The following is a 23,937-nucleotide window of genomic DNA, read 5'->3' as shown; positions in this document are numbered from 1 at the left end:
TTTGGCTTGGGGTGCTTCACATGCTGCTGCAGCAGCACTTTCCACCGCACCAATAACACGGGGCTGCCCGCCGACGTGCCTGACTTTAAATCGGCACTACTAAACACGGATATCGGCCGATGCCGATATATTAAAAACTGACAAATATTGGCCCGATATATCGGCCGACCGATATATCGGGCGACCTCTAGTGGAGACTAGGTTATGTTTTTTTCTTTTCTCAGAATTCTTTAATGACTAGAAAGTTCAGCGGAACAGAATTCATTTGAAATAAGAATCTTTTGTGACATTATAATTGTTTTTAATGTCAGTGTTGATCGATTTTATGCATTCTTGCTGAATAAAGTATTAATTTCTTTAAAAAGTAAAAATGTTACTGACCCCATGCTTAACAGTTGAAATGTAATTTTGTAATGAATGGACTACAAACCAATATTTTCTTGATTCTTTGTAGAATGGCTTGTCTTACTGATTGTCATGGTGTTTGACAGGTACTCGGGCCCCAACACTGGTAATGTGCACATCATCGCTGACCTCTACGCTGAGGTCATCGGAGTACTTGCTCAGTCCAAGTGAGTTCAAATTCATCCCAAAACCACAATGAGCTCACAGTGTACCTTTTGTGGTCTGTTGCACATTTGAAATATTCACTTAGATATTTAACAAAGAAACTGATGATGTACACTCAATTCACTTATATATTTAACAAAGAAACTTGACAATGTTAAAAATGATGTACACTCAAGTAATAAGTTCAGTCATATATGTGGCCTAAAACGTTTTTTATTTTACGTTAAGCCATATAAAGCAAAAGGATGAAGTTGATGCTAGCACATCATTCAGATCACTCATCAGAGTTAACAAAGCCCTCAAGCCCCTCATACTGTATCAAACTAACTTGCTTAGAGCTAAATACAGATGATTTGTACAGTCTTCTAACGCTTTTAGTGTTACTGTAATTCTCTACTCACCAGACGCTAAGACTCACAGCTACATGAAACTGTCTAAGCTATAATGTAATTTAGTTGTCCTGTGCTGTAATAGTCAGAGCCTGTAATTGATTTACCACAGTGCTCAACCTCCCCTCCAGTTCATGATTTCCTGTGCAAAGCCACTTTTGTCTCGAGGACAGATTTGAAGAGGCAGTTTTACATAATACGATAAAGGCATGATGCGATGACTTGGGTCCCTTGCTTGTTTGGACCAGATGTTTTTACTTTTTACAAAAAAATTTAAATATAGCCCACAGACAGCAACAAGCCAGTCTTTATTCAACCTGATATGTGACATGTTAAGATTTGCTTGAATGCTCCTACACATTTGTTGAGCACTTGATAAAAACATGACACTGAATTTTCATCAGCTGTTGTGCGAAAAGACTAGAGACCTAATTCCAAAACTATAATCAGTTTCTCTTTAATTATGTGTTTGCGTGCAGGTTCCAGGCTGTGCGTAAGAAGTTCATCACAGAGCTGAAGGAACTGAGGCTGAAGGAGCAAAGTCCTCATGTGGTGCAGAGCATCATCAGCCTCATCATGGGCATGAAGTTCTTCAGGGTCAAAATGTACCCCGTTGAGGACTTTGAGGCTTCTTTCCAGTTCATGCAGGTCGAGACACATGCAAACACAGACATGTACTGTATATGTAAAGGTTTCTATCATCATTCACTCAACTGCATGCTGTTCCAAACCTGTAAGACTTTCATTCATCTTCATAGTACAAATGAACATATTAAAAATTTTGACGTGTTAAAAAATTCGTGAAGACTTTGTAAAAGATATCCATATGAATTGGGCAGTTTAATCCAAGTCTTCTGATGTGCTAAATTTATGATGAACTGATTTAATTCAGGCTTTTATTTGCATGTAAATACTGATCAGCGCACATACAGCATATCTAATATGGTCGGCAATAGCTCAAACATGCTTGTCTTTCAGTGAAGGGTCCGAAATTTCCCACGTTTTATGAAAAGTGTTTTCATATTTGTTTTGATGAATGAAAGTCATATGGGTTCATAACAACATGAGGGCGATTAATCGATGACAGTTTAAATTTTGGGTGAAATTACCCTTTATTTTGGACACTAAAGATGTTTTAGTGTTCATTGGTACATCTCATGAACAGAGTATAAATATATTTATTTTCTAAAATCTACTTAATTTGTTAAATCGACTGTTATCTAGCATCAGAACTTGACCTTTTCAACAATTAAACAATTAAAATCCCACAACAGCAACGTAAAATTCACGTAATCTCTTGAGATTAGAATATGAGAATAGATATTTAGTTAATGGTAGTAATAAAAAGTCCTAAAGACATGTCAAAATTTTTGCTAACAGACTTGTATAGATTGTAAATTGCATGCAAAATAAACAGAATGATCTGTATCAAATTTAATTTGATTATTCTGAGTCAAGCAAAGTTATCCACCTTTTTTAAATGTATGTAAATTGATAAATAAATACTGTAAATAATGATTAACATTTCAGGCCCTATTTTGTTCCGTTATGGTTGAAAGTGCCACATCATCACTGTCAATACATTTTGAGTCTCGTCTACTCTATTCTACTCTACGTCTATTGTCGTTCAGACAGTACTTCTTTTGTTTTATTTGCGAGCTCTCTGTAGTCATGCCTCATAAAATCTCTTGAGTAACAGTCTCAATGCGTTAGCCCTACCTTTGCCAACAGGATTGTGTGGAGCAATTCCTTTACATTACCAGTTACAGGCAGTGAAGTCCTGCACTCAATATGTGCTTCACTTAACAAGCACTGTAATCCAGAGATTTTTATTGAGCCAATCGCTGAAAAGCGATGCTGTATTTTATTGTAAACCACATATTTCTTCAACTACCGTATGGGAGTGTGCACTCCTTACAAAAGGTTTAATAGTGGTGCATCCTTTTCAGTTACTTAAACTACATTTATGAGTTTCTTTCAAATATTTATTGCACAGATTTGCATGAATTAATTAAATGTTTTGTTTTGTGTGTCTCTGTTTGTTAAGCAGGAGTGTGCTCAGTATTTCCTGGAGGTGAAGGACAAAGATATCAAACATGCACTGGCTGGCCTGTTTGTTGAGATCCTCATCCCTGTAGCTGCTGTAAGTACCACAAAGCTCTCCATTTGTTTAAATTATATAATATCATACTTATGAGCCAAATTTCACATGCATACTGCAGAAATTTAATGCATTCTGACTAAATTGGCACATTGCTCCATCAACTCTGATTTAAATTAGTGTCATTTCACAATATGACAACAACACAGAACATTACACAACTTTCCATTAATTCAAATCAGAATATGCACGATCTGTAAACACTCTCCAGTCCCTTTGTTTTTTCATTTGCACCCATAACTGATTTTTAATGTCACAGACATTTAAAGCATAATCAGTACTTTGAGAAGTTCATGCTGTGTTTAAACCCTAAAATTTTGCTGGTTGTGTGTCTGATGGAGTTGAATCAGAGCGACGATAGAGCAAGAGTTGTGATTTAAAAAAAAAAAAAACCTGCACCTTGTCTTTAAGCAAAATCATGCAACTCTGCTCTCTTTCGTTTCACACCAATCACACACCGATTGCTCTTTGAAACAGTTTGTCTGTATCCAGATCATTTGACAGAGGCTCAGTGACTCTTCTGCAGAGTTCATGATGGTACATGTCTTGTCAAGTGGTTTGAGGTGGAGCTTGTGGAATGAGTTGCTACAGAAACACAATTGAAATGTATTTCATTTGGCATTGACAAGATGAATAGCTCGGAGTGATTTGTGTGATGTTGTGCTCCGAGCGGGTGTAGCTCAGCATGAGGATTCATATGTTTGTGCTTGTGTGCTTTTGGAAGGCGGTGAAGAATGAAGTGAATGTGCCCTGCCTGAAGAACTTCGTAGAGATGCTCTACCAGACAACCTTTGACCTCAGCTCAAGAAAGAAGCACTCACTGGTACAGTCCTTTTCTGCTTTGATGCATACTTTCCCACAATCTCTGTAGCCAAGATCATTCTGCCACCCAGAAGGCTGACATTTTTTTGTGGAACATTTAAAGTTTAGCTGATTCTATCTCTGGCCCTTTTCCATGCAGCTGCAAAGCATGGAAGCTTTAAAAAGTACCATAAAAATATCATGAAAGTGGGCCGTAAGAGTTTTGCATTTGTTTTTCAAACTTTTATTGTCTGCTTTTTCAATAGTATTGAGTGATAAATAGTTATTATTGAATGTACAACTGCATGAGAGAAGTTGCAATGTCCGATTTGTGAATCAGCATGTAAATTTTTTCTTGTTTGATATATTTTCAGAGTTTTCTGTGTCTGTCTCTCTCCCCAGGCATTGTATCCATTGGTCACATGTCTGCTGTGTGTTAGTCAAAAGCAGTTCTTCCTCAATAACTGGCACATCTTCCTTCAGAACTGCCTTTCCCACCTAAAGGTAACGTTTTCTAACAGTGGAATGAATACAGAGTGTTTACTTTAGCTTGGTGATATTCTTTTTGGGGGAAAACACTAGAGCTGACAGTTTCACAGAGATTGCAGCATAGAAAATTCAACTTAAAAGTTACTATAAAAAGTAGCTACAAATCCTACATTTCTATCAAATGTGGTTTGGACACTGCAAAAACCAAACCAAATAAAATGTGCTGTTGATACATACGGATTCTGAAGCCTGGAGGCAGGTTTGGTGATTCAATATAAAAATTAATTCTGTTTGTGGATTGGTTCACTTACATCATTTTGGAGAAAGGTGTGGTGTTATAGACAACTTCTGAAAAATGCTTCTTGCTTATGTTGTTCAGTCAATTATATCTGTGTCATATCTCAAAACCGTGTGTGTTTGTGCTTGTCCACGTTCTTTTTCATTGTTGCTGGTTCAGCTACAAGGATGTGATACTTTTTTTGGTTTCCTAACTCCCTTTCCACAATGATTGAGTTTCCTTCCAATCTTTGCAACTTTATCATGTAAATCTTCAGGATTGATCCGTGATGCTTTGACTTGGTGTTGGTGATTTTATGAATGAGAAATCAAACTCTATGTAACTCCCTGCAGTACCGATTAAATGCTTCACTTTAACCGATTAAATCCTTAGGTTAACTCTCCGTTAACCTAGATCAGGACTGGATCAGAATTGGACTGTAGTGTGTGAATCTTATTCCAAATCCACTTTAGGCCATGTCTTGCATTTCTCAAAAAGGCATGTGAACATTTCAGGATCAGAAGTGAAGTTTCCTCAGTGGTCTGTTAGCCAGTTGAGTCCAGGATTATGGGATTTGTAGTCTCAGTGGTGAATCATTTCTTTCCTAAATGATCCATGGGTCCTCTTTACAGTTCGGCTCATCTGTCTGCTCCCCTGTCTGTTCTAACCCTGCTGTAGTCTGTCTTCCCTGGCCAACAGACTTCAGTCAGAGTGGAATCCTTGTGCCTAATCTGACTACATTATTCACAGTCTGTCTAGCTTGTAATCATCCATTGGCATGCACTAATCCTGCCTCCCATTTTTGTTTTTAATTTAATTTTGCAATCCTGCTGTTTGTCAGAAACTCTTCATCAGCACATCACCTGTATATATGAATTCAATTGAAAATGAGCTTCCTAGAAGCTTTTGTCTAATGGGACATTTTCATTCCTTAAGGAAGTATAGATAAATGTTGAAATAGGGAATCTGACACTGAAGTATTAAATCCCATGCACCCTGCTCTGTGTTTTGCATGTTGTTGTAGCACAAAGCTTTGTTTTGTTCTTAAGCTTGTCTCTTGTTCTTTTTCTAACCTGCATGTCTTCCCCATCACCATCACCCCCTGTCCTTTGTCATCTTTTTTTGTTTCCCCTGCACGTTTATTGGCTCCAGATGCCGTCAAACAACAGCATCCGTAAGCAGATTGAAACCCTGCAGGTGAGTTACCATGGTTAACCCCACAAGGGAGCTCAGAGGTCATGTTGTTGACCTGTGTTCCACATGGGCCTTTTGAGACTCCTGACTCTTTTGCCTATCCATAGAGGAAGCAATGCTAAATAGCTTTATTACTTTCCTGCTGTTCTCAAGAATTCAGAACAGGAAAACCACCCAGTTCAAGGAGTCATTGATGAAGATGTAGACTTCTGTGGTCACCATTGAGCATTAATTCAGGCCAAAACTGGCGTGCTAAAAAAGTATTTTGTATCACTATACATTTCCAAAAACGTGTAGGTGAAAATAAAGAATGAATTGTGTGTTAATTGTTAAAGTGATTGACTATCTAGCCTAGTGATTTTATTTTATCCCGCAAGGGGACCAGGTTCAACTCTTGGCCTAAATTCTAATATTGCAATCAAATTTGGAACAACGTTTGGCAGCAATGCACTTCTGGAAAATTATGGAAATCATGGATTTATAATTTGACCCTCAGTTTGAATGTCCATAATGCTGCAGATCGCAATCTTTCTCTGTAAAAGTATAACGTGCCTAACGTTTTCGACTCGTACAATACACGTCACGCCCTGATGTCACGTGTCGTTACGGGATTTTTACAGGTTGTGTGTGTGAGCACGCACATATTCCGGGTAATCACTGGCAGTGTGAAAGTGCAAAATCTAGCGACCCGGGAACAATTGCCGGAACACTTTACCCGTTTATTTGCCGGAATGACAGTGTGAAAGGGGCTTAGGGAGCTCACACTGATCTAGTGCTCTCATACTCACTGTAGTTGATGTTCACTGCAAACCATGCAATAATACCGCCCCCTATGGTGAGTGTTGATCATTTCACCCTGCTTAATGCTCTTTACTGCAGTCTGATTAGCTCTATGTGAAGGGGGAGAGAGAGTTGCAGAAATACTGAGAGAGACAACTGCTTAGTCAGTGACTCGATTTGAACGAGCCATGATGTGTTAATCACAGATTCATAAGCAGAGTTTTTATGAATCCCTCTTTCATCTTCCATTGCTTCTGCTGAACAGCTGATTTATGACTCATCTCTGCGCATCAATGCAGTTAAAGCAGAAATTACAGCTCTTATTGGCTTGTAAAGTCATGAGCAGCAGGTGAGCTATTGATCACCCGTCACGATACAGATGAAGCAGCAGCTCTCTATGAATGAATCTAGCATATTTTCTAGGCTGGGTTAATTCCTGAATTGTTGTTTTTGGAGGTCATTTCGACTCTTGGGGTTTTTTAAGACCCTGATTTCTGTAAAGCCACTTTAAAGCAACGTGTTTGTGAAAAAAATAAATAAAATCCTTTTTGTGGATTTTTACAAAGATTTTTTCTGCCACTTGCCCTTTCACTGGCAGCACCTGTCTCACATAAATCAGCAAGAGTCTCTTGGTGTTTTTAAGTCCATCACACCCTATAAAAATTACAGTTCCTAAATTACAAAAACGTGCTTTATGGAAATTTTTTCTAGGGCTCATCGCTCATGCCATGAATTCTTGTTGACTGAGCATTTTTTGTTTCTTTCTTTTTAGAACAAAGATCCCAAAATGTCTCGTGTAGCACTGGAGTCTCTTTACAGGCTGCTCTGGGTTTATATCATCAGGATCAAGTGTGAGAGCAACACAACCACACAGAGGTGGGCCACAATTACACAATCATACAGATTTACAAAAATGTCTTGAAGTGATACCAGTTGCAAACACTAGGAATACATTCACTCAATACTAACCCTAACCACAAGCATACCATTATTTGAGAAGGTAAACCTCTCAAAGATACATACAATTATTTATGCAAATTGATTCTTGTAGACCAATCTTTCTTTTCATGTGTATATAACATTTCACATGATCTCTTTTCCCTCACAGTCGTCTCCTCAGTATTGTAACAGCACTTTTCCCAAAGGGCTCTCGCAGCGTGGTGCCCAGGGACACACCCCTCAACATCTTTGTTAAGATCATTCAGTTTATTGCTCAGGTAAAAAAAAAAATATATATATATTTTAGAATAGCTCAGGTTCATATCCAGCCTTTATTGTTGTCCCAATCCACTAAACCATCTACTCTCTATTATTTTATAATAAACGTAAAATTATCAGAATTAATATTTGGGAGAGTGGTTTTGATGTATTGCATTGGTTTTCCTTGGTTTGTGACACATTTGTTTTTCCCTCTCTAAAGGAACGGCTGGACTTTGCCATGAAAGAGATCATCTATGACCTGCTGTGTGTAGGCAAGTCCCAGAAGACTTTCGCCATTAATCCAGAGGTGTGTGTGAAGACATTCACATAATGTATCAGCCATTAAAAAATGTGAAAGAAACGTGAAAAAAAGAAATTGTGGTAATGGATTGATAAAAAGATAAACATAGAAACTAATTATCTCTCTCTTATCTGTCTCTCTGTAAGAGGATGAATATTGGTCTGCGGGCCTTCCTGGTAATAGCCGACAGCTTACAACAGAAGGACGGCGAGCCGCCCATGCCCACTACAGGCGTCATCTTACCCTCAGGCAACACACTGCGGGTCAAAAAGATCTTCCTCAACACCACCCTCACAGATGAGGAAGCCAAGGTCATCGGTATGGACCCTTACAGTTCCTACACAGCTCTCAAAAAAAGAACATATTCCTGAGTTCAGCCTTTCCCAAACCTAAAGCATTTGGTCATGTTCGATTAGTTGATTTTTAACATAATTGTGATTCCTCAATTATTACAAGCATGTGTTTAGTTACTTAAACAGAGATTTTACCCCCTCGTCGCTGATGAGTATAATGTAACAATTCAGTATCAAAAGCTATTTTATTAATAAAAGTCAGGGTTCACAACAAGTTTGTGTCCTTCTAGATGTTTTATGTGTGCACAGCACGATCTCTGATCACAAAAAACTAAATAATAGATATGAAATCATATGTAAAATCATATGAATTATATATATATATATATATTTTGAATAGTTTGTTTTGCTTTTCCAGTGAAGAACATTACATGCTCATTAGCTCAGATAGTGGTATATTTATCTGGCCTCATTGTTTAGAGATCGAGGAAAAGCCTCTGTATGTAATCTATTGTAACAGTTTTCCATTCTTGTGCTAGATTTTGTGTGTGAGCTAAGCTGTTTCTGTGTGTGTGTTTGTCTGTGTAGGAATGTCTCTGTATTACCCTCAGGTTAGGAAGGCCCTAGACAGCATCCTCAGGCATCTGGATAAAGAGGTGGGACGATCCATGAGCATGACCAACATTCAGATGTCCAACAAAGAGCCAGAGGACATGATCACGTTAGTTTCTTGAGATTTTATTTTCATAAATGTGTTTATTTGGCTTTCATCGTGTTTAATATATGTTTGTGTTCTGCTGTAGTGGGGAGCGTAAACCCAAGATCGATCTGTTCCGGACATGTGTAGCTGCTATTCCCAGACTAATCCCAGACGGCATGAGCAGACAGGATCTCATCGAGCTATTGGCCAAGTAATGACCTGTTACCCTCATTCCAGCCCTCATTCATCACCTCTAGAAAACTTTAGCCATTCTCCAAATAATTAGTTTTGTTTAATTTTAATTTTAATTAAGTTTTTGTTTAATTTTGTTTAATTAATTTTATATGTTGTTATATTATATTAGTTTTGTTATGTTATTATATAATTTCCTGCTACAGTGCATGATTGCTCCTGATTGCTACAGTGCATTGTGAGTTCAACACGGTCCGGGTTTACTTTTTCATATTTGCATATTTCCAAAATGTTTGGTCTTTTTATAGTTTGTTAGTTAAAGCTTATTGCATGTAACACAACAATTTGGAATGAGGATTTTCAACACAGAGGAACTCGGAGGTCTTCTCATACAAAGTGTTTACTTTAGGGGTATGAGTCAAACAGATATAAAACACTTATTCAGAAAAGTACCCATAGACTATTATGACCTGCTAATTTCCATGTATTCATGACTTCCTGTGCAGCATCAACAATCTGAGTCAGACTTCCTGTGAAGTCGTAATCACATGTAGTCAGATCTCATATATCACAGATACCTGCTTGACCACTCTGTGGTTCAAGTGATGCATGATGCTGTTATGAAGATGATGATGCAAAGTGTTTATTTATTGCCTTCTGTAAACAATGACTCTTTCTTTCTCCCACCCGTCCAGACTGACCATCCATATGGATGAGGAGCTGCGTGGTCTGGCGTTCACCACTCTGCAGGCTCTGATGGTGGACTTCCCAGACTGGAGAGAGGATGTGTTGTCTGGTTTTGTGTATTTCATTGTGAGGGAGGTGACTGACGTTCACCCCACACTACTGGACAATGCTGTCAAGATGCTGCTGCAGCTCATCATACAGTGGAGACAGGCGGTTCAGAGCAGCAACCGCAGCCATGATTCACAGGTGCACACACGTAACATAACATTTTTATAGAGTATAATACAGTAGTTGTTAATCCTGGTCTTGGGGGCCCCCTGCTTTGCACATTTTGAATGTCTCCCTTATCTGACTCGCTCAGTCAGGTGTGCTTAATAAGGGAGACGTGCAAATAGTGCAGGGGGGGGGGGGGTCTCAAAGACCAGGATTAAGAACCACTGATATGATATGATGTAATATAATATACCATATAATGTAACACAACAACATAAATATACACTACTGTTTAAGAAAATTTTGTTTTGTTAGTAAATTATTTTTTAATTAATACTTTATTTCAGCAAGCATGCATTATATTGTTCAAAAGTGCCAGTAAAGACTTTTATATATCATATTTAAATGCTGTTCTTTTGAACTGATTATCAAAAAAGAAGAAGAAAGAAAACATGAAAAAAATGTATTGCGTTTTTCACAGAAATGTAAACAGCACAACTGTTTTCATCATTGATAATAAGAACTCAACATTGATAATAACCAAATCGGCATGTTAGAATGATTTCTGCCTGCTGAAAAATTAAGTTTTGCCATCACAGCATTGTTACATTTTAAAATGTATTTAAATATAATAGTTATCAAAAATTATTTATATATTTATTAAAATTGTAATAATCTTTCACAATATTAGTGTTTTTACTGTATATTAAAAAAGAGTCTTACCAACCCCAAATTTTTGAACGTTTTGAATGGTAGTGTATATGTTTGTATTTTTAACATGCCATTTTTAAATCATTTTTAGAGCCCATCTCTCCATCTGGAGCGATCTCCTCTCTGGACGGTTCTGCATGTGGTGGAGGGTCTGGCTCTGGTCGTGCTGTGCAGCTGTCGACCAGCTACACGCAGACTCGCCGTCAACGTCCTCAAAGAAGTCCGATCACTGCACATGGCCCTCGGCATTACTAAGGTAACCACCTGCTTTAATCGACTTCACCAACATGAGGTGACATTGTTTTGTTTGCACTTCAGATTCATTGCTTTGTCTTGTTTCTCTCTCTCAGGGAGATGAGGAGTTGGCTATAGATGTGATGGACAGATTGAGTGCTTCAGTCCTCGAGAGCTTTATTCATCTCACTGGGGCCGATCAGGTGAGGGAATGCAGAACATTGTGTTTTTGGATGTTGTTGTCTCCTCCAGACTGGAATGGTTAGAAATCTTCTGTCCAAAAAGTAAAAATGAAACTATATCAGGGTTATCTTTGTTTGCCCCTTTTCGCTGTAGACGAATCTACTGTACTGTCCCAGTGGAATAGACCTTCAGACTCTGGCAGAGTGGAGCTCATCTCCCATCAGCCACCAGTTTGATGTGGTGAGCCCCTCCCACATCTGGGTGTTTGCCCATGTGACTCAAGGTCAGGACCCTTGGGTCATCAGCCTGTCTAGTTACCTGCGGCAAGAACACCTGCCCAAGCACTGCCCCACTGCGCTGAGCTACGCCTGGGTCTTCGCCTCCACACGCCTTCAGCTGCTCTCACCACAAGTCGACATCAAGTATGTTTCTACATTCAAATGTGTCTCTAGTTGTGCTGGGTGACATGGGGGAAAAAATAATTATACACTATACTTGTTAGCCATTCTTGTCAGTTATGTGACTTTTTTTTTTTCCTGTGTGACCTTTGACCTTGCAGCAGCCCTATCAATGCTAAGAAGGTGAACAGCAGTAGCAGTGACTCATATGTGGGCCTTTGGAGGAACTACTTAATCCTCTGCTGCAGCTCTGCCACCTCTTCCACATCTTCATCCTCATCGGCCCACGGCTCTGTCCGCTGCTCCCCACCTGAGACGCTGGCATCCACCCCAGACAGCGGATATAGTTATGACTCAAAGGTCGAGTGAAATATTTGCAGATTGCTTGATTTGGGATACCATATTTGAAATGACTGACAAGTTCGTGTACATGTGTGTGTCTTTGCAGATCATTAGCATTCCGTCCCCTTCCTCCTTGTTCAAGCATGTGGTTCCCATGATGCGCTCTGAGAGCATGGACATCACGGAGTCTCTCGTTCTGGGGCTTGGCCGGACCAACCCTATTGCCTTCAGGTACGTCTTAAGATCACCTGACTCTTCTTCTTCTTCTTTTTCTTTCGGCTGCTCCCATTAGGGGTCGCCACAGCGGATCATCCGTCTCCATACCACCTTGTCCTCTACATCTGCCTCTTTTACACCAACTACCTGCATGTCTTCCCTCACCACATCCATGAACCTCCTCCTTGGTCTTCCTCTTTTCCTCCTTCCTGGTGGCTCCATCCTCAGCATTCTCCTACCAATATAATTCATGTCCCTCCTCTGCACATGTCCAAACCATCTCAATCTCGCCTCCCTCACCTTGTCACCAAAACGTCCAACATGCGCTGTCCCTCTAATAAACTCATTTCTAATCTTGTCCATCCTCGTCACTCCCAACGAAAACCTTAACATCTTCAGCTCTGCTACCTCCAGCTCCGCCTCCTGCCTTTTACTCAATGCCACTGTCTCTAACCCATACAACATCGCAGGTCTCACCACAGTCCTATAAACTTTTCCTTTCATTCTTGCAGATACTTTACTATCACAAATCACTCCTGTCACTCTTCTCCACCCACTCCACCCTGCCTGCACTCTTTTCTTCACTTCCCTAACACACTCTCCATTACTTTGCACTGTTGACCCCAGGTACCTGAACTCCTCCACCTTCTTCACCTCTTCACCCTGTAACCGCACCACTCCACTGCCCTCCCTCTCATTTACGCACATGTACTCTGTCTTACTCCTACTGACTTTCATTCCCCTCCTCTCCAGCACGTACCTCCACCTCTCCAGGCTCTTCTCAACCCGCTCACTACTCTCACCACAAATCACAATATCATCCGCAAACATCATAGTCCAGGGAGACTCTTGTCTGACCTCGTCCGTCAACCTGTCCATCACCACTGCAAACAGGAAAGGGCTCAGGGCCGATCCTTGATGCAGTCCAACCTTCACCTTGAACCAGTCTGTCGTTCCTACTGCACACTTCACTGCAGTCACACTGTCCTCATACATGTCCTGCACCACCCTCACATACTTCTCTGACACACCTGACTTCCTCATACAATACCACAGCTCCTCTCTTGGCACTCTGTCGTACGCTTTCTCTAGATCCACAAAGCTTGGAAAAAAATCCACAAAATATGCTTTACATATATAATAAAAATATGTTGTTATATTGTGTGTAATTGCATTTTAACCCAGTGGTTTGTCTCACAGAGAGCTGTTGGAGGAATTAAACCCCATCATTAAAGAGGCACTTGAGAGAAGGCCAGAGGTGAGTTTTGACCCGGTCATGGAATCCATGGCTGAGGACTCATGGATAAATGTTCCACTAGACCATTTAAATGCAAGCTTTTTGGCCATATATCCATAATCCAGATGCAGATTTAAACAAATTATTGATCCTTGTAGTTTTTTTGTTTCTACAGAACATGAAGCGACGCCGGCGTCGTGACATTCTCAGAGTCCAGCTGGTTCGGATTTTTGAGCTACTGGCCGATTCTGGAGTCATCAGTCAGATGTAAGTCTCACACACGCACATGTTGTACACTGCTGTTCGAACATTTGGGGTCAGTAAAAATTTATCACAGTTTACAAAAATAAATAAAGCAGCACAAGTGTTTTCAACATTGATAGTAATAAGAAATGTTGAGCACCATATAAGCATATTAGAGTGATTTCTGAAGGATCATGTGACACTTGAGGTTATGACTGCTGAAAATTCAGCTTTCCATCAAAGGAATGGATTAAAATTAAAAATAAATTAAAAATATAAAACATATATATTAAACTGTGAAGATATATCACAAATGACAGAGTTATTTGGGTCAAATAAATGTAGTCTTGGTAAGCATAAGAGAAGTACTCCACAATCTGAATAATTTATTTGTTTAAACATTTTTGTCTAACATGCATGCAGAACGTTTTTTTTTTTTTTTTTTTTGTTGAAAGTCACGAACACTTCCATTTCATTTCAGATGTTGTATTATGTTTAAGAGTATTCCATTATGAAAATGAGATTTTAAGTGAATTTGGAAAAGAATATGTCCTGTTGCCAAGGCTAATTTCATAGTTAGCAACTTGGGTATCCTAAACCGTAACTTGTTTCTGTATTGTCTGTGCAGTGCAAGTGGTGGTTTGGACGGGGAGTCTCACTCTCTGAACAGTACTCTGCTGGAATACGTGGATCTTACCCGACAGCTGCTGGAGGCTGAGAACGACAAAGATTCAGACACACTGAGAGACATCCGCTCTCACTTCAGTGCCCTAGTGGCCAACATCATACAGAATGTACCAGGTACACATGCACAGGGCCTTTCCCCAGAAATTCTTAGTGTTAAAGTGTTAACCCCTATTATGCCATTTTTAAGGTTCCTAATATTGTTTTGAGACTCTCCTACAATATGTTTACATGCATGCAAGGTCAAAACACTTTAGTTTTCTCAAAATATGCATTTAATATCACCTCGTTTTTTCAGATCGGTGTTTCTTTAAACCCCTCCTATCTCTGATCCTACTATGCTTTGATTGGTCCGATGGCCCAGTCTATTGTGATAGGTCTACTGCAAACAGCACGTGTCAGAAACAATACACCCCACCCCCCAATTGCCAAGGTTCTGTGTTTTGAATGCTTGATAGAAAATAAAAAAACATCTGTTATTTATCATACAGGTTGTGATTCAGTGAGCCATCTTTTTTTCATTTTGTGAATCCCGCGAGCAAGTGTTTTGTGAATCCCGCTTTGAACTCCTCGAGATTAGAGAAGCAGTCGTCAGTAAAATGGCAGGAACGCAAAAAAAAAAGATTGGGGTGGTACTGCTGTGATGTGAAATGAATTTTCACCACTGTTTCTTTGCAACCTCATATTTCAGAAGTGAAAATAAAACAAATGTACTTTCACAGCATAGGACACAGCATCTTCTCGACATGGCAGGAATTATGCAAATGTGTTACGCCATGACATATAGCCGTCACGGAAGTGGGATTCGAATTAGTGACAACTCGTTTAGGCAGGATTTCTTTTGGAAGACAATAACTTTATTTATCGTGCACTTGTGGCTTTACAGCTTTGCAGATCATTAACATTCACATACATCTACGTCACACAATGCATGAAAGGCAATATTTGAAATGGCAAAATAGGGACACTTTAATTGCCGTTAGTTCACTAATCCGTATATTCATTCATCTGTTATTTAACTTCAATTTATCTCATGGTTGTCTTTCTGCAGTGCATCAGAGGAGGAGTATATTCCCTCAGCAGTCACTGAGACATAGTTTGTTCATGCTCTTCAGTCATTGGGCTGGACCCTTCAGCATCATGTTCACACCACTGGACCGATACAGCGACCGCAACATGCAGATCAACAGACACCAGTACTGTGCACTGAAGGTACCGTCTCACAAAACACACATTTGCATTTTCAGTCGCCACAGATTTCACTATCACTATCATAGAGTGAATGTGGTATATGATGTGTGTCTGCACAGGCCATGTCGGCGGTGCTGTGTTGTGGTCCGGTGGCTGATAACGTTGGCCTATCCTCTGATGGGTATCTATATAAGTGGCTGGACAATATTTTAGACTCTCAAGACCGCAAGGTAAATACACTTTAATCCTTTTCCCACGTTAGCATTACCAGCGAACCAACTTTTATGAACTGTCACATGCATGCATGTTTGTGCTCAGGTGCATCAGTTGGGTTGTGAGGCAGTGATGTTGTTATTAGAGCTGAACCCAGACCAGAGCAATCTGATGTTCTGGGCGGTGGATCGCTGCTACACTGGCTCACGCAGAGTCGCTGCAGGCTGCTTCAGAGCCATCGCCAATGTTTTTCACAACAGGTAGATACTACAACATTCTTGCAGTAAATGTTACTGAATTTGTGTCAATAATTCAGGTAAAATGAATACTGTGTGTTTGCTGTCTCTTGCAGGGATTACCAGTTTGACAGTGTGGTTCTGCTGAATCTCATCTTGTTTAAAGCTGCAGACTCTTCTAGAGACATCTATGAGGTCGCCATGCAGCTACTGCAGGTCAGTAGAGATTCTTAAGGACACCAAGTGTATAATTGGGTAAATAAAATCGTATTGGGATTATTATGCAATATGATAACTTCCATAAATATATCATAATCTATGTTTACAGTAAGATAGTATTACTACTCAAGTAGTTTATACTAAACCTGTCCTAGAGGCCCCCCAGTCCTGCACATTTTGCATGTCTTCCTAATCAGACACACCCAATTTAGTTCTTGCAGTCTCTACTAATGAGCTGATGAATGGAGTCAGGTGTGTTAGTTAAGGGAAACATACAAAAGGAGCAGGCGGGGGGCCTCCAGGACAGGTTTGGGAAGCACTGCCCTAAATCATTCAGCCTTAAGTAGTTGTAGGTTTCATTTTGCATCCTGCAAAATTAACAGAAAATATTTAATGTGGTTGTCATGCATATATCCCCGAATTCCATCATAACTGATAAGTCCAGTTTCCTCACACCTATTTTGCTTCAAAAAAATTAATTTAAATTTAAATTAAGGGTGATGAGCACAGTAACAAAGTACCAAATCATAATGTTTTCGCATGTGTTTATATATTAGATCCTGGAGCCCAAACTGTTCCGTTACGCCCATAAACTGGAGATCCAGCGTACTGACGGGGTCTTGACTCCAGCCTCTCCCCTCCCTCACCTGTACTCGGTGTCCTACTACCAGCTCAGTGAAGAACTGGCACGGACCTACCCTGAACTCACACTTCCTATCTTCTCAGGTACGTACACAAACCCACATAAATATAATGCTCAGTAAATCTAACATTTGGTAAGAACTTTTCCCCTCCTGCATAAACACTGTGTTTGTAATGAGATTGTGTGTTGTTTTACTCAGAGGTGAGTCAGAGAATCCAGACAGCGCACCCTGGTGGCCGGCAGGTGATGCTGCATTACCTCCTACCCTGGATGAACAATGTGGAGCTGGTGGACTTCAAGCCTTCAGCTCATCGTCAAGAGGAACCATCGGCGACAGAGGAAGAGGAGGACGCCCATGAGAGAGAGATGATGATGGTGAACAGCCGTCGCTGGCTGAAAGGAGAGGGCTGGGGTTCCCCGCATGCCACTACCATGATCCTCAACAACCTCATGTTCATGACTGCAAAGGTGAATGCACCAATGCTACATGGCAACTATGTGCAGACTATGTTACAGATCTGAATATCTATAGTGAATATATGTTTCAGACCATTTTTCTTTAATTCTTCCTTTTAGTTTTATTTTATGGTTTTATTTAATTTTATATAAATATATAATTTAGCGCATACACCAATATTTATACCCAATTTTCAAGGTGATCATTGCATGAATGTTCATATGGTCTGTTTTTACAGTATGGTGATGAATTTGCATGGTCAGAAATTGAGAACGTCTGGACCACTTTAGCTGACAGCTGGCCAAAAAATCTAAAGATCATCCTTCACTTCCTTATCGGCATGTCTGGAGTCAACAGTGAACCAAGTCTCCTGCCTTATGTGAGTGAAACCTTTCCTGGCAAAATAACTCAATCCTTGAGCAGATGGGCTGAATTTGAGACTTCGGCCATGTTACTTAGGGTGTGTTCACACTTGTCATGTTTGGTTCGATTAAAATGATCTCTGGTGGGATTGCTCTGTTAGTGCTGTTCATTTGAATAAGTGTGAACGCTGTCATCTGAACACTGGTGTGCACCAAACAAGCAGTACTCTGGTGCTTTTCGAATGATATATGAATGCAACATGGACCAAATACTTCTAAACGAACCAAAAACAGGAAGTAATGACATATCACTATGCCTTTAGGTACAGTATCTTTAGGTTCACTGTCAAAAATGCCACTATGAATGATCAGCGGACCAGAACCAAATGTATCATTTTCTTTTTTGGTCCAGACTAACCGAACTACAACTGAAATACAAGTGTGAACGCACCCTTATTAACTTAGTCTGTGCCATACAATTGTGTTTCTGAATGTGTTTCCTAATATTTTGCAGGTGAAGCGTGTGGTGGTATATCTGGGCAGGGATAAGACGATGCAGCTGCTGGAGGAGTTAATGTATGAGCTGGAGCTAACAGACCCTGTATCCTCAGCTGTCACTCATATGGATAACCCACCTTACTACCGCATCACTTCTTCTTACAAGATCCCTTCTGTTACATCAGGTATATGCTTTAAACCACTCTGACTACTTGTATTTCTCATTATGATAAGTAGAAACAAGGAAACCCCAATGATTACAGATAAGTTTCTGATAAATGCGATGTTAAGGAAGCAATTACATTTTCACTGTAATTTCGTTGAAATGATTGGCTTTTTCAGGAACAACGTCTAGTAGTAACACCATGGTACCTGGACAGGATGGACACCAAGAGAGCAAAATCAAAGATTCCAACATGGAGGACAGGTAAACTGATTCTAGATTTAGGAAATGGGTTCCATTAAAAAAAAAAACAATTATTACTGAATTATTACTCAAAATAATTATTACTGAAAATAAACCAAGAACCATTTATCAGCCATTGCTGACTGGTTGTTCATTATCAGTTGCTAGACAAAGTCATGAAGTGGAACCTCAAAGTAATTTTCTGTATCTCTGCACAGTTACACACATTTGGACATCTACACTGGTCTGAACAGTAATCTGAACAGACAGCACCATCGACTGGAGTCCCGTTACAGCAGCAGCTCAGGAGGATCTTATGAGGAGGAGAAGAGTGAGTACATTACCATCACTGTAATACTGATGATCAGTGCTCCCTTTAACTTCTGAAGGCAGACTCAAAAATGTGTGGATATGAAAGTAGAATCAGTACAAAATTCAGTGGGCAGCATTTTCCATCAGAGGAATAAATTACTTTTTAAAATAGAAAATGTTCCTGTATTTTGATCAAATAAACATAAAAAAAATTACACGTCTCAAACTTTTGAATGGTATTGCATGAACATGCTGTTTCTCTCTGTAGGTGACTCTATGCCTGTCTATGCTAACTGGCGTCTAAAGGTGATGGACCATAACCGGCCAGAGCCCCTCCCATTTCCTCCCACTGGTGGCTGCTGGTCACCCCTGGTCGATTACCTGCCTGAGACCACCACACCTGGAGTCTCCCTGCACAGGTGAAGGACATGCTCACTGTCTTCTAAATTAGAGTCAGTGTTGTTCTCGTTGACCTTTGACCGCTGACAACACATTGCCATTTCTTTACAGATGTAACATTGCTGTGATCTTGCTGACTGACCTCATTGTAGACCACGGGGTCAAAGTGGAATGGAGCTCATACCTTCACCTGCTACTGCATGCCATCTTTATAAGTAACGCATACACAACTGTAGTTTATTAAAACCATTATCACTGCAATGTTCCACATTGTATGTCTTGTGATGCATATTTGTGCTTGTAGGTTTTGACCATCAGCACCCTGAGGTCTATGAGCACTGCAAGCGTTTACTGCTCCACCTGCTGGTCGTCCAGGGCACCAACAGCAGTGTCCAGTCACTAGCATCTGTACTTCTCCGCAACCGTGAGCTGAACGAGCCCAAAGTTCTGACAGTCAAGCCCACTCTTCAGGAGTTCAACCTAACAGGTACTTAAAAGCAAAGATCTTTTGCATGATCTTTCTGCCACAGTGCTCTTATCCAACTGATCGCTAATAATAATGCTTAATAATAATAATAAAGTAATATATTAGAATAATAAATAATTGTGCATTGGTTCGTCTCCCAGGTGTTATAGAGCTGATGCCAGACTATCAGTCTTCTCCAATGACAGACTCTGGCCTGAGCTCCAGCTCCACATCCTCTAGCATCAGTCTGGGCAGCTCGGCACTGCCTCACCTCCCCTCTACTCTCCTTAATGAAGTGAACCTGCCCGCAGAGCAGGATGAGAAGGTCAAAAACCTCATTGAGTTCATCAGCTCAAGGTGAGGGGTCTCAGGCCCAGTCTGTCATATTTTCCCTCTTAGTTACTTACTTCGCACTTATCAGATATTTCTGGCCATGTTACCCAATTACTTTTTTGGAGCAATTGACCCCAAGTTGTTTTGGATAGAAGTGAATAACACATTTTAGAATAAAACATTTATTTCTTACTAATGGCAATTTCATGTCCAACTGTAGTCCATGATAGGACATGATTGTTTATCATATGACTGTCTCTGCATATTAAGATGGGAAGGTAAAAGTGTTTTAACCCTCTGGAGTCGATTAACGCGTATACGCGTTCTGAGTCATTTTCTCCTGATAACCCCGAATAGAACTTAAATTACACCTTCAGTTTTGATCGTACAGATAAGAGCCATACATCAATCGAATCTGTAAAGGGTCTACTTTTTTTGTATACAGACATAATAACAACAGAACTTTGTGCACTTATAAAATAAAGATAACAAACAAGGTGTGCTGTCAGCAGCCTTTGTCTGCGCTGATCTTCATTTACAAACACGTCATTAAAATGAACTTTAACTCTGTGAATACTCAACGAAAAGACATGAGAGAGATATCTATAGAAAGCTTGACATGTCTACTTTTAGACTAAACAACTTCTGCAGAAGACAAATATTCTGTGATCAAGTAATCCATATGAAAACAACGCGATGTCCATTTTTCATGTCTCCCTTCATTACTATCTAATGTGACTCTGCCCCCGCGCTGAACGCTCTATTCAGATTCTAATGTTTCACTGATGCGCTCGGCTTGAATACGCCCATAACAGAAGAAAACGCAGCGAGACTGTTCTTCAATTTTTTTTTTTTTACTGTTTGTTTCGCGATGAGAGGAATAAGACATAATTCACCCCAAAAAGATGTGATGTGGTTGAGGATTTGAGATTTGGATTTCCTTCGAAAAAAAGAATGAAGCACTTTATTCAGCAGGGATCATAAACGAATAAGTCTCTTTTTATTCATTTATATACTTGTACTAGTTTTCACATAACGTGTAAACATTTTACTAGTTAGACTTTTTCCAAAGACTTTTTCCAAAATATAATTCCTGACTAAATGTATAATCAAGTGAAATATTAAGAAGTTTCAATAACAATATACAACACTATACAATTCAAAAGCTTTATGTAAATAATATAAATGTAACAAATAAATGTAACTGTAACAAATGTAACACAATGCTGTTCTTTCAATGTATCCCCCCTAAAAAAAACTGGAAAAAATATTCTCAGCTCTTTACAACATCAATAATAATAATAATAATGATGATAATAATAACAATAAATGTTTTTTTTGTAGAAAATAACATTGTTTAAAGGATTTCTGAAGGATTGTGTGACTGGAGTAATGATGCAAAATATTTAGTTCAGTTTAACTGCACTCGCAAGTGGATATTAAATTATGTTGTGGGATAATTAAATATATTCTAAATAAACTACAAACATAAAATTATATACATTTTGTCCTCACATTATTTCTTGTAACTCCTCCCTCTCAGTGACACAGCTGACAGAACGGCTCATTATTCAGCTCATTATTCAGCTCATTATTCAGCTCATTATGCAGCTCATTATGCAGCTCATTATGCGGCCCTTTGTCTTCTCAGGTGTAAATCACAATGATATTCATGATAGTTGACGCCTACTCGCATATGACTTTTACCAACAAAAAGTGTCTTAGAAAATTTAAATCAATATATTGTTTTCTGTGAGTAAACAAGATATAATAATATCTTGTATAAATACTGTATAAATGATTTGCACATAATTTAGAAAGAAAAATTCTAGGCTACAAGCTCCAGTTCTCAAAAGTCCCGGGAACCAATGTTCTGTATGTGTTTTATTGCCTTATTCAAGTGATTTAACATTTTTAGTTTTTCACTAACCACGCGTAACTTTTTTTTCTCAAAAACACAATCATGTACATACATGCTGCTCACATATTATTATAGCCCAGTTTGTGCTGTTTACAGTGAGATTAGACTTTAGCCATTTAGATGTGTATAAGAAACTGAAAAAAGCACAAAAGTCAGGGCATGACAATACTTCTCCAGGCCCCAAAAATACCCTTTAGACTCCAGAGGGTTAACATCAAAATACTGACTTTAGATTTATATAATTTGTTTGTGCAGTTTTGTTGTCAAACAATAATCTTGTTCCTGCTAAGTTTCTCTGGATACATATTGAATGTACTTATATTTTTTAAGTTGCTATATTTTTTGATCTGTCGCAGCCATGTCTAACAGGAGAGGGTATTTTTGCTTTGCATGTGTTTTGTGTGTGTGTGTGTGTGTGTGTGTGCTCAGTCTCATCTGTGTGAATTTTTGATTCAGTGTTTTCATACAAAATGGTTGTTCATTGAGAGTTGTGTGAGCCTGCTTTGCCTTTGTTTTATGTTAGACATTTCCTGTTGTGCTACTTGCTCTGATTCTTTCTGATTGGTTGGCCCATAGGAGGCGTGGTCCGCTTTGGAACCATGAAGACGTCTCTCCCAGAAACCCCAACATCAAGAGTGCTGATCAGCTTAGTGTATTCCTCCGTCATGTTGTCAACGTCTTCAAACAGACACCATCAGGTAAGACACAGCATAGTAGAGTGAGTGAAGTGACTTGTGGCCAAGTATGGTGACCCATTCTCTGAATTTGTGCTCTGCATTTAACCCATCCAAGTGCATACACACAGTAGTGAACAGTTGGGAGCGGTTGGGGGTTCGGTGCCTCCCAAGGAGGTACAAGGGTCTCACCCCAGATGTGGTATTGAGGGTGGAAGAGATCGCTGGTTATTCACCTCCATCCCCCCACCCCCCCCCCCCCCCCCCGCCTCCCCAATAACAATTCCTGCAACACCTGAGACTCAAACCCTTAACCTTCCCCCCAAAGAATATTCGTTTTGTCTTAAAGAGAATTGAAATGTTTTGGCTGTGGTTGTAATGGGTTCTTGTGCTGCATGTTTGATTAGGTTACCACTTGGAGCAGGAGCTGAGTGAAGTTGCTCTGCAGACAGCTCTGTCTTGCTCATCACGTCATTATGCTGGCCGCTCTTTTCAGATCTTCAGAGCGCTGAAGCATCCACTCACAGCCTCCACACTGTCAGACGTGCTTTCTCGTCTGGTAGAGACTGTGGGAGATCCAGGGGAAGAGGCTCAGGTATGTAGAAATGTCCCACTCTTCCAGAAGTACTGATAAGAAAGCAACAGCAGGGCTGGCAATGAGGACCTGATCAGTACTTCAGATTTTTTACTTCCCCTGCTAACATACTTGACCCTAAGTAGTGATATTAGGCAATGTCTCAGGGGGAAAAAACAACATTATATTATATTATATTATATTATATTATATTATATTATATTATATTATATTATATTATATTATATTATATTATATTATATTATATTATATTATATTATATTATATATAATAAACATTGTCTTTGTTTTTATGTATATATTTATCAATATATTGTTTTGTTTTGTTTTTTTATATAGTAAGCTTTCACTCTATTGAATAAATAACATTTTTAATAACTAATTAATTTTAATCTAAATTTAAATATAATGTATTTTTCTTAAGAAATGTTTATTTAAAAAAAAAGAATATTTTCTGACATATTTTTGTGTCATATCAAAAAAAAAATGATAATGTAAATATAAAATCCCTGGGTCCT

The 23,937-nt window shown here is 39.3% G+C and overlaps 1 protein-coding gene across 8 annotated transcripts in view; it reads left to right on the top strand.

Annotated features, from left to right (window-relative positions):
• The window catches only part of LOC132092525 (protein furry homolog-like), a 97,921-nt gene that overhangs the window by 51,247 nt on the left and 22,737 nt on the right, over positions 1-23,937 (top strand). For 5 of the 8 annotated variants that reach the window (XM_059498793.1, XM_059498789.1, XM_059498788.1 and 2 more), the window contains 37 exons: positions 492-572; positions 1,439-1,607; positions 3,010-3,102; positions 3,845-3,943; positions 4,324-4,425; positions 5,840-5,884; positions 7,434-7,537; positions 7,770-7,878; positions 8,082-8,168; positions 8,309-8,480; positions 9,044-9,176; positions 9,259-9,366; positions 10,043-10,280; positions 11,050-11,214; positions 11,309-11,395; positions 11,529-11,797; positions 11,935-12,133; positions 12,222-12,346; positions 13,532-13,589; positions 13,744-13,835; positions 14,440-14,612; positions 15,547-15,707; positions 15,806-15,916; positions 16,005-16,159; positions 16,252-16,351; positions 16,912-17,080; positions 17,197-17,465; positions 17,693-17,833; positions 18,331-18,499; positions 18,657-18,741; positions 18,939-19,051; positions 19,301-19,451; positions 19,543-19,646; positions 19,736-19,918; positions 20,059-20,254; positions 22,728-22,849; positions 23,233-23,420. In XM_059498793.1, the coding sequence (XP_059354776.1) occupies positions 492-572; positions 1,439-1,607; positions 3,010-3,102; positions 3,845-3,943; positions 4,324-4,425; positions 5,840-5,884; positions 7,434-7,537; positions 7,770-7,878; positions 8,082-8,168; positions 8,309-8,480; positions 9,044-9,176; positions 9,259-9,366; positions 10,043-10,280; positions 11,050-11,214; positions 11,309-11,395; positions 11,529-11,797; positions 11,935-12,133; positions 12,222-12,346; positions 13,532-13,589; positions 13,744-13,835; positions 14,440-14,612; positions 15,547-15,707; positions 15,806-15,916; positions 16,005-16,159; positions 16,252-16,351; positions 16,912-17,080; positions 17,197-17,465; positions 17,693-17,833; positions 18,331-18,499; positions 18,657-18,741; positions 18,939-19,051; positions 19,301-19,451; positions 19,543-19,646; positions 19,736-19,918; positions 20,059-20,254; positions 22,728-22,849; positions 23,233-23,420 (5,125 nt within the window). The remainder of the gene's footprint in view (positions 1-491; positions 573-1,438; positions 1,608-3,009; positions 3,103-3,844; positions 3,944-4,323; positions 4,426-5,839; positions 5,885-7,433; positions 7,538-7,769; positions 7,879-8,081; positions 8,169-8,308; positions 8,481-9,043; positions 9,177-9,258; positions 9,367-10,042; positions 10,281-11,049; positions 11,215-11,308; positions 11,396-11,528; positions 11,798-11,934; positions 12,134-12,221; positions 12,347-13,531; positions 13,590-13,743; positions 13,836-14,439; positions 14,613-15,546; positions 15,708-15,805; positions 15,917-16,004; positions 16,160-16,251; positions 16,352-16,911; positions 17,081-17,196; positions 17,466-17,692; positions 17,834-18,330; positions 18,500-18,656; positions 18,742-18,938; positions 19,052-19,300; positions 19,452-19,542; positions 19,647-19,735; positions 19,919-20,058; positions 20,255-22,727; positions 22,850-23,232; positions 23,421-23,937) is intronic. The other 3 variants (XM_059498790.1, XM_059498792.1, XM_059498794.1) reach the window with 1 other exon arrangement.

The sequence above is a fragment of the Carassius carassius genome, chromosome 18 (genome assembly GCF_963082965.1).
Source record: "Carassius carassius chromosome 18, fCarCar2.1, whole genome shotgun sequence".
Lineage (NCBI taxonomy): Eukaryota > Metazoa > Chordata > Actinopteri > Cypriniformes > Cyprinidae > Carassius > Carassius carassius.
Note: the sequence above shows the minus strand (reverse complement) of the source record. Positions and strands in the feature narration are given on the sequence as shown.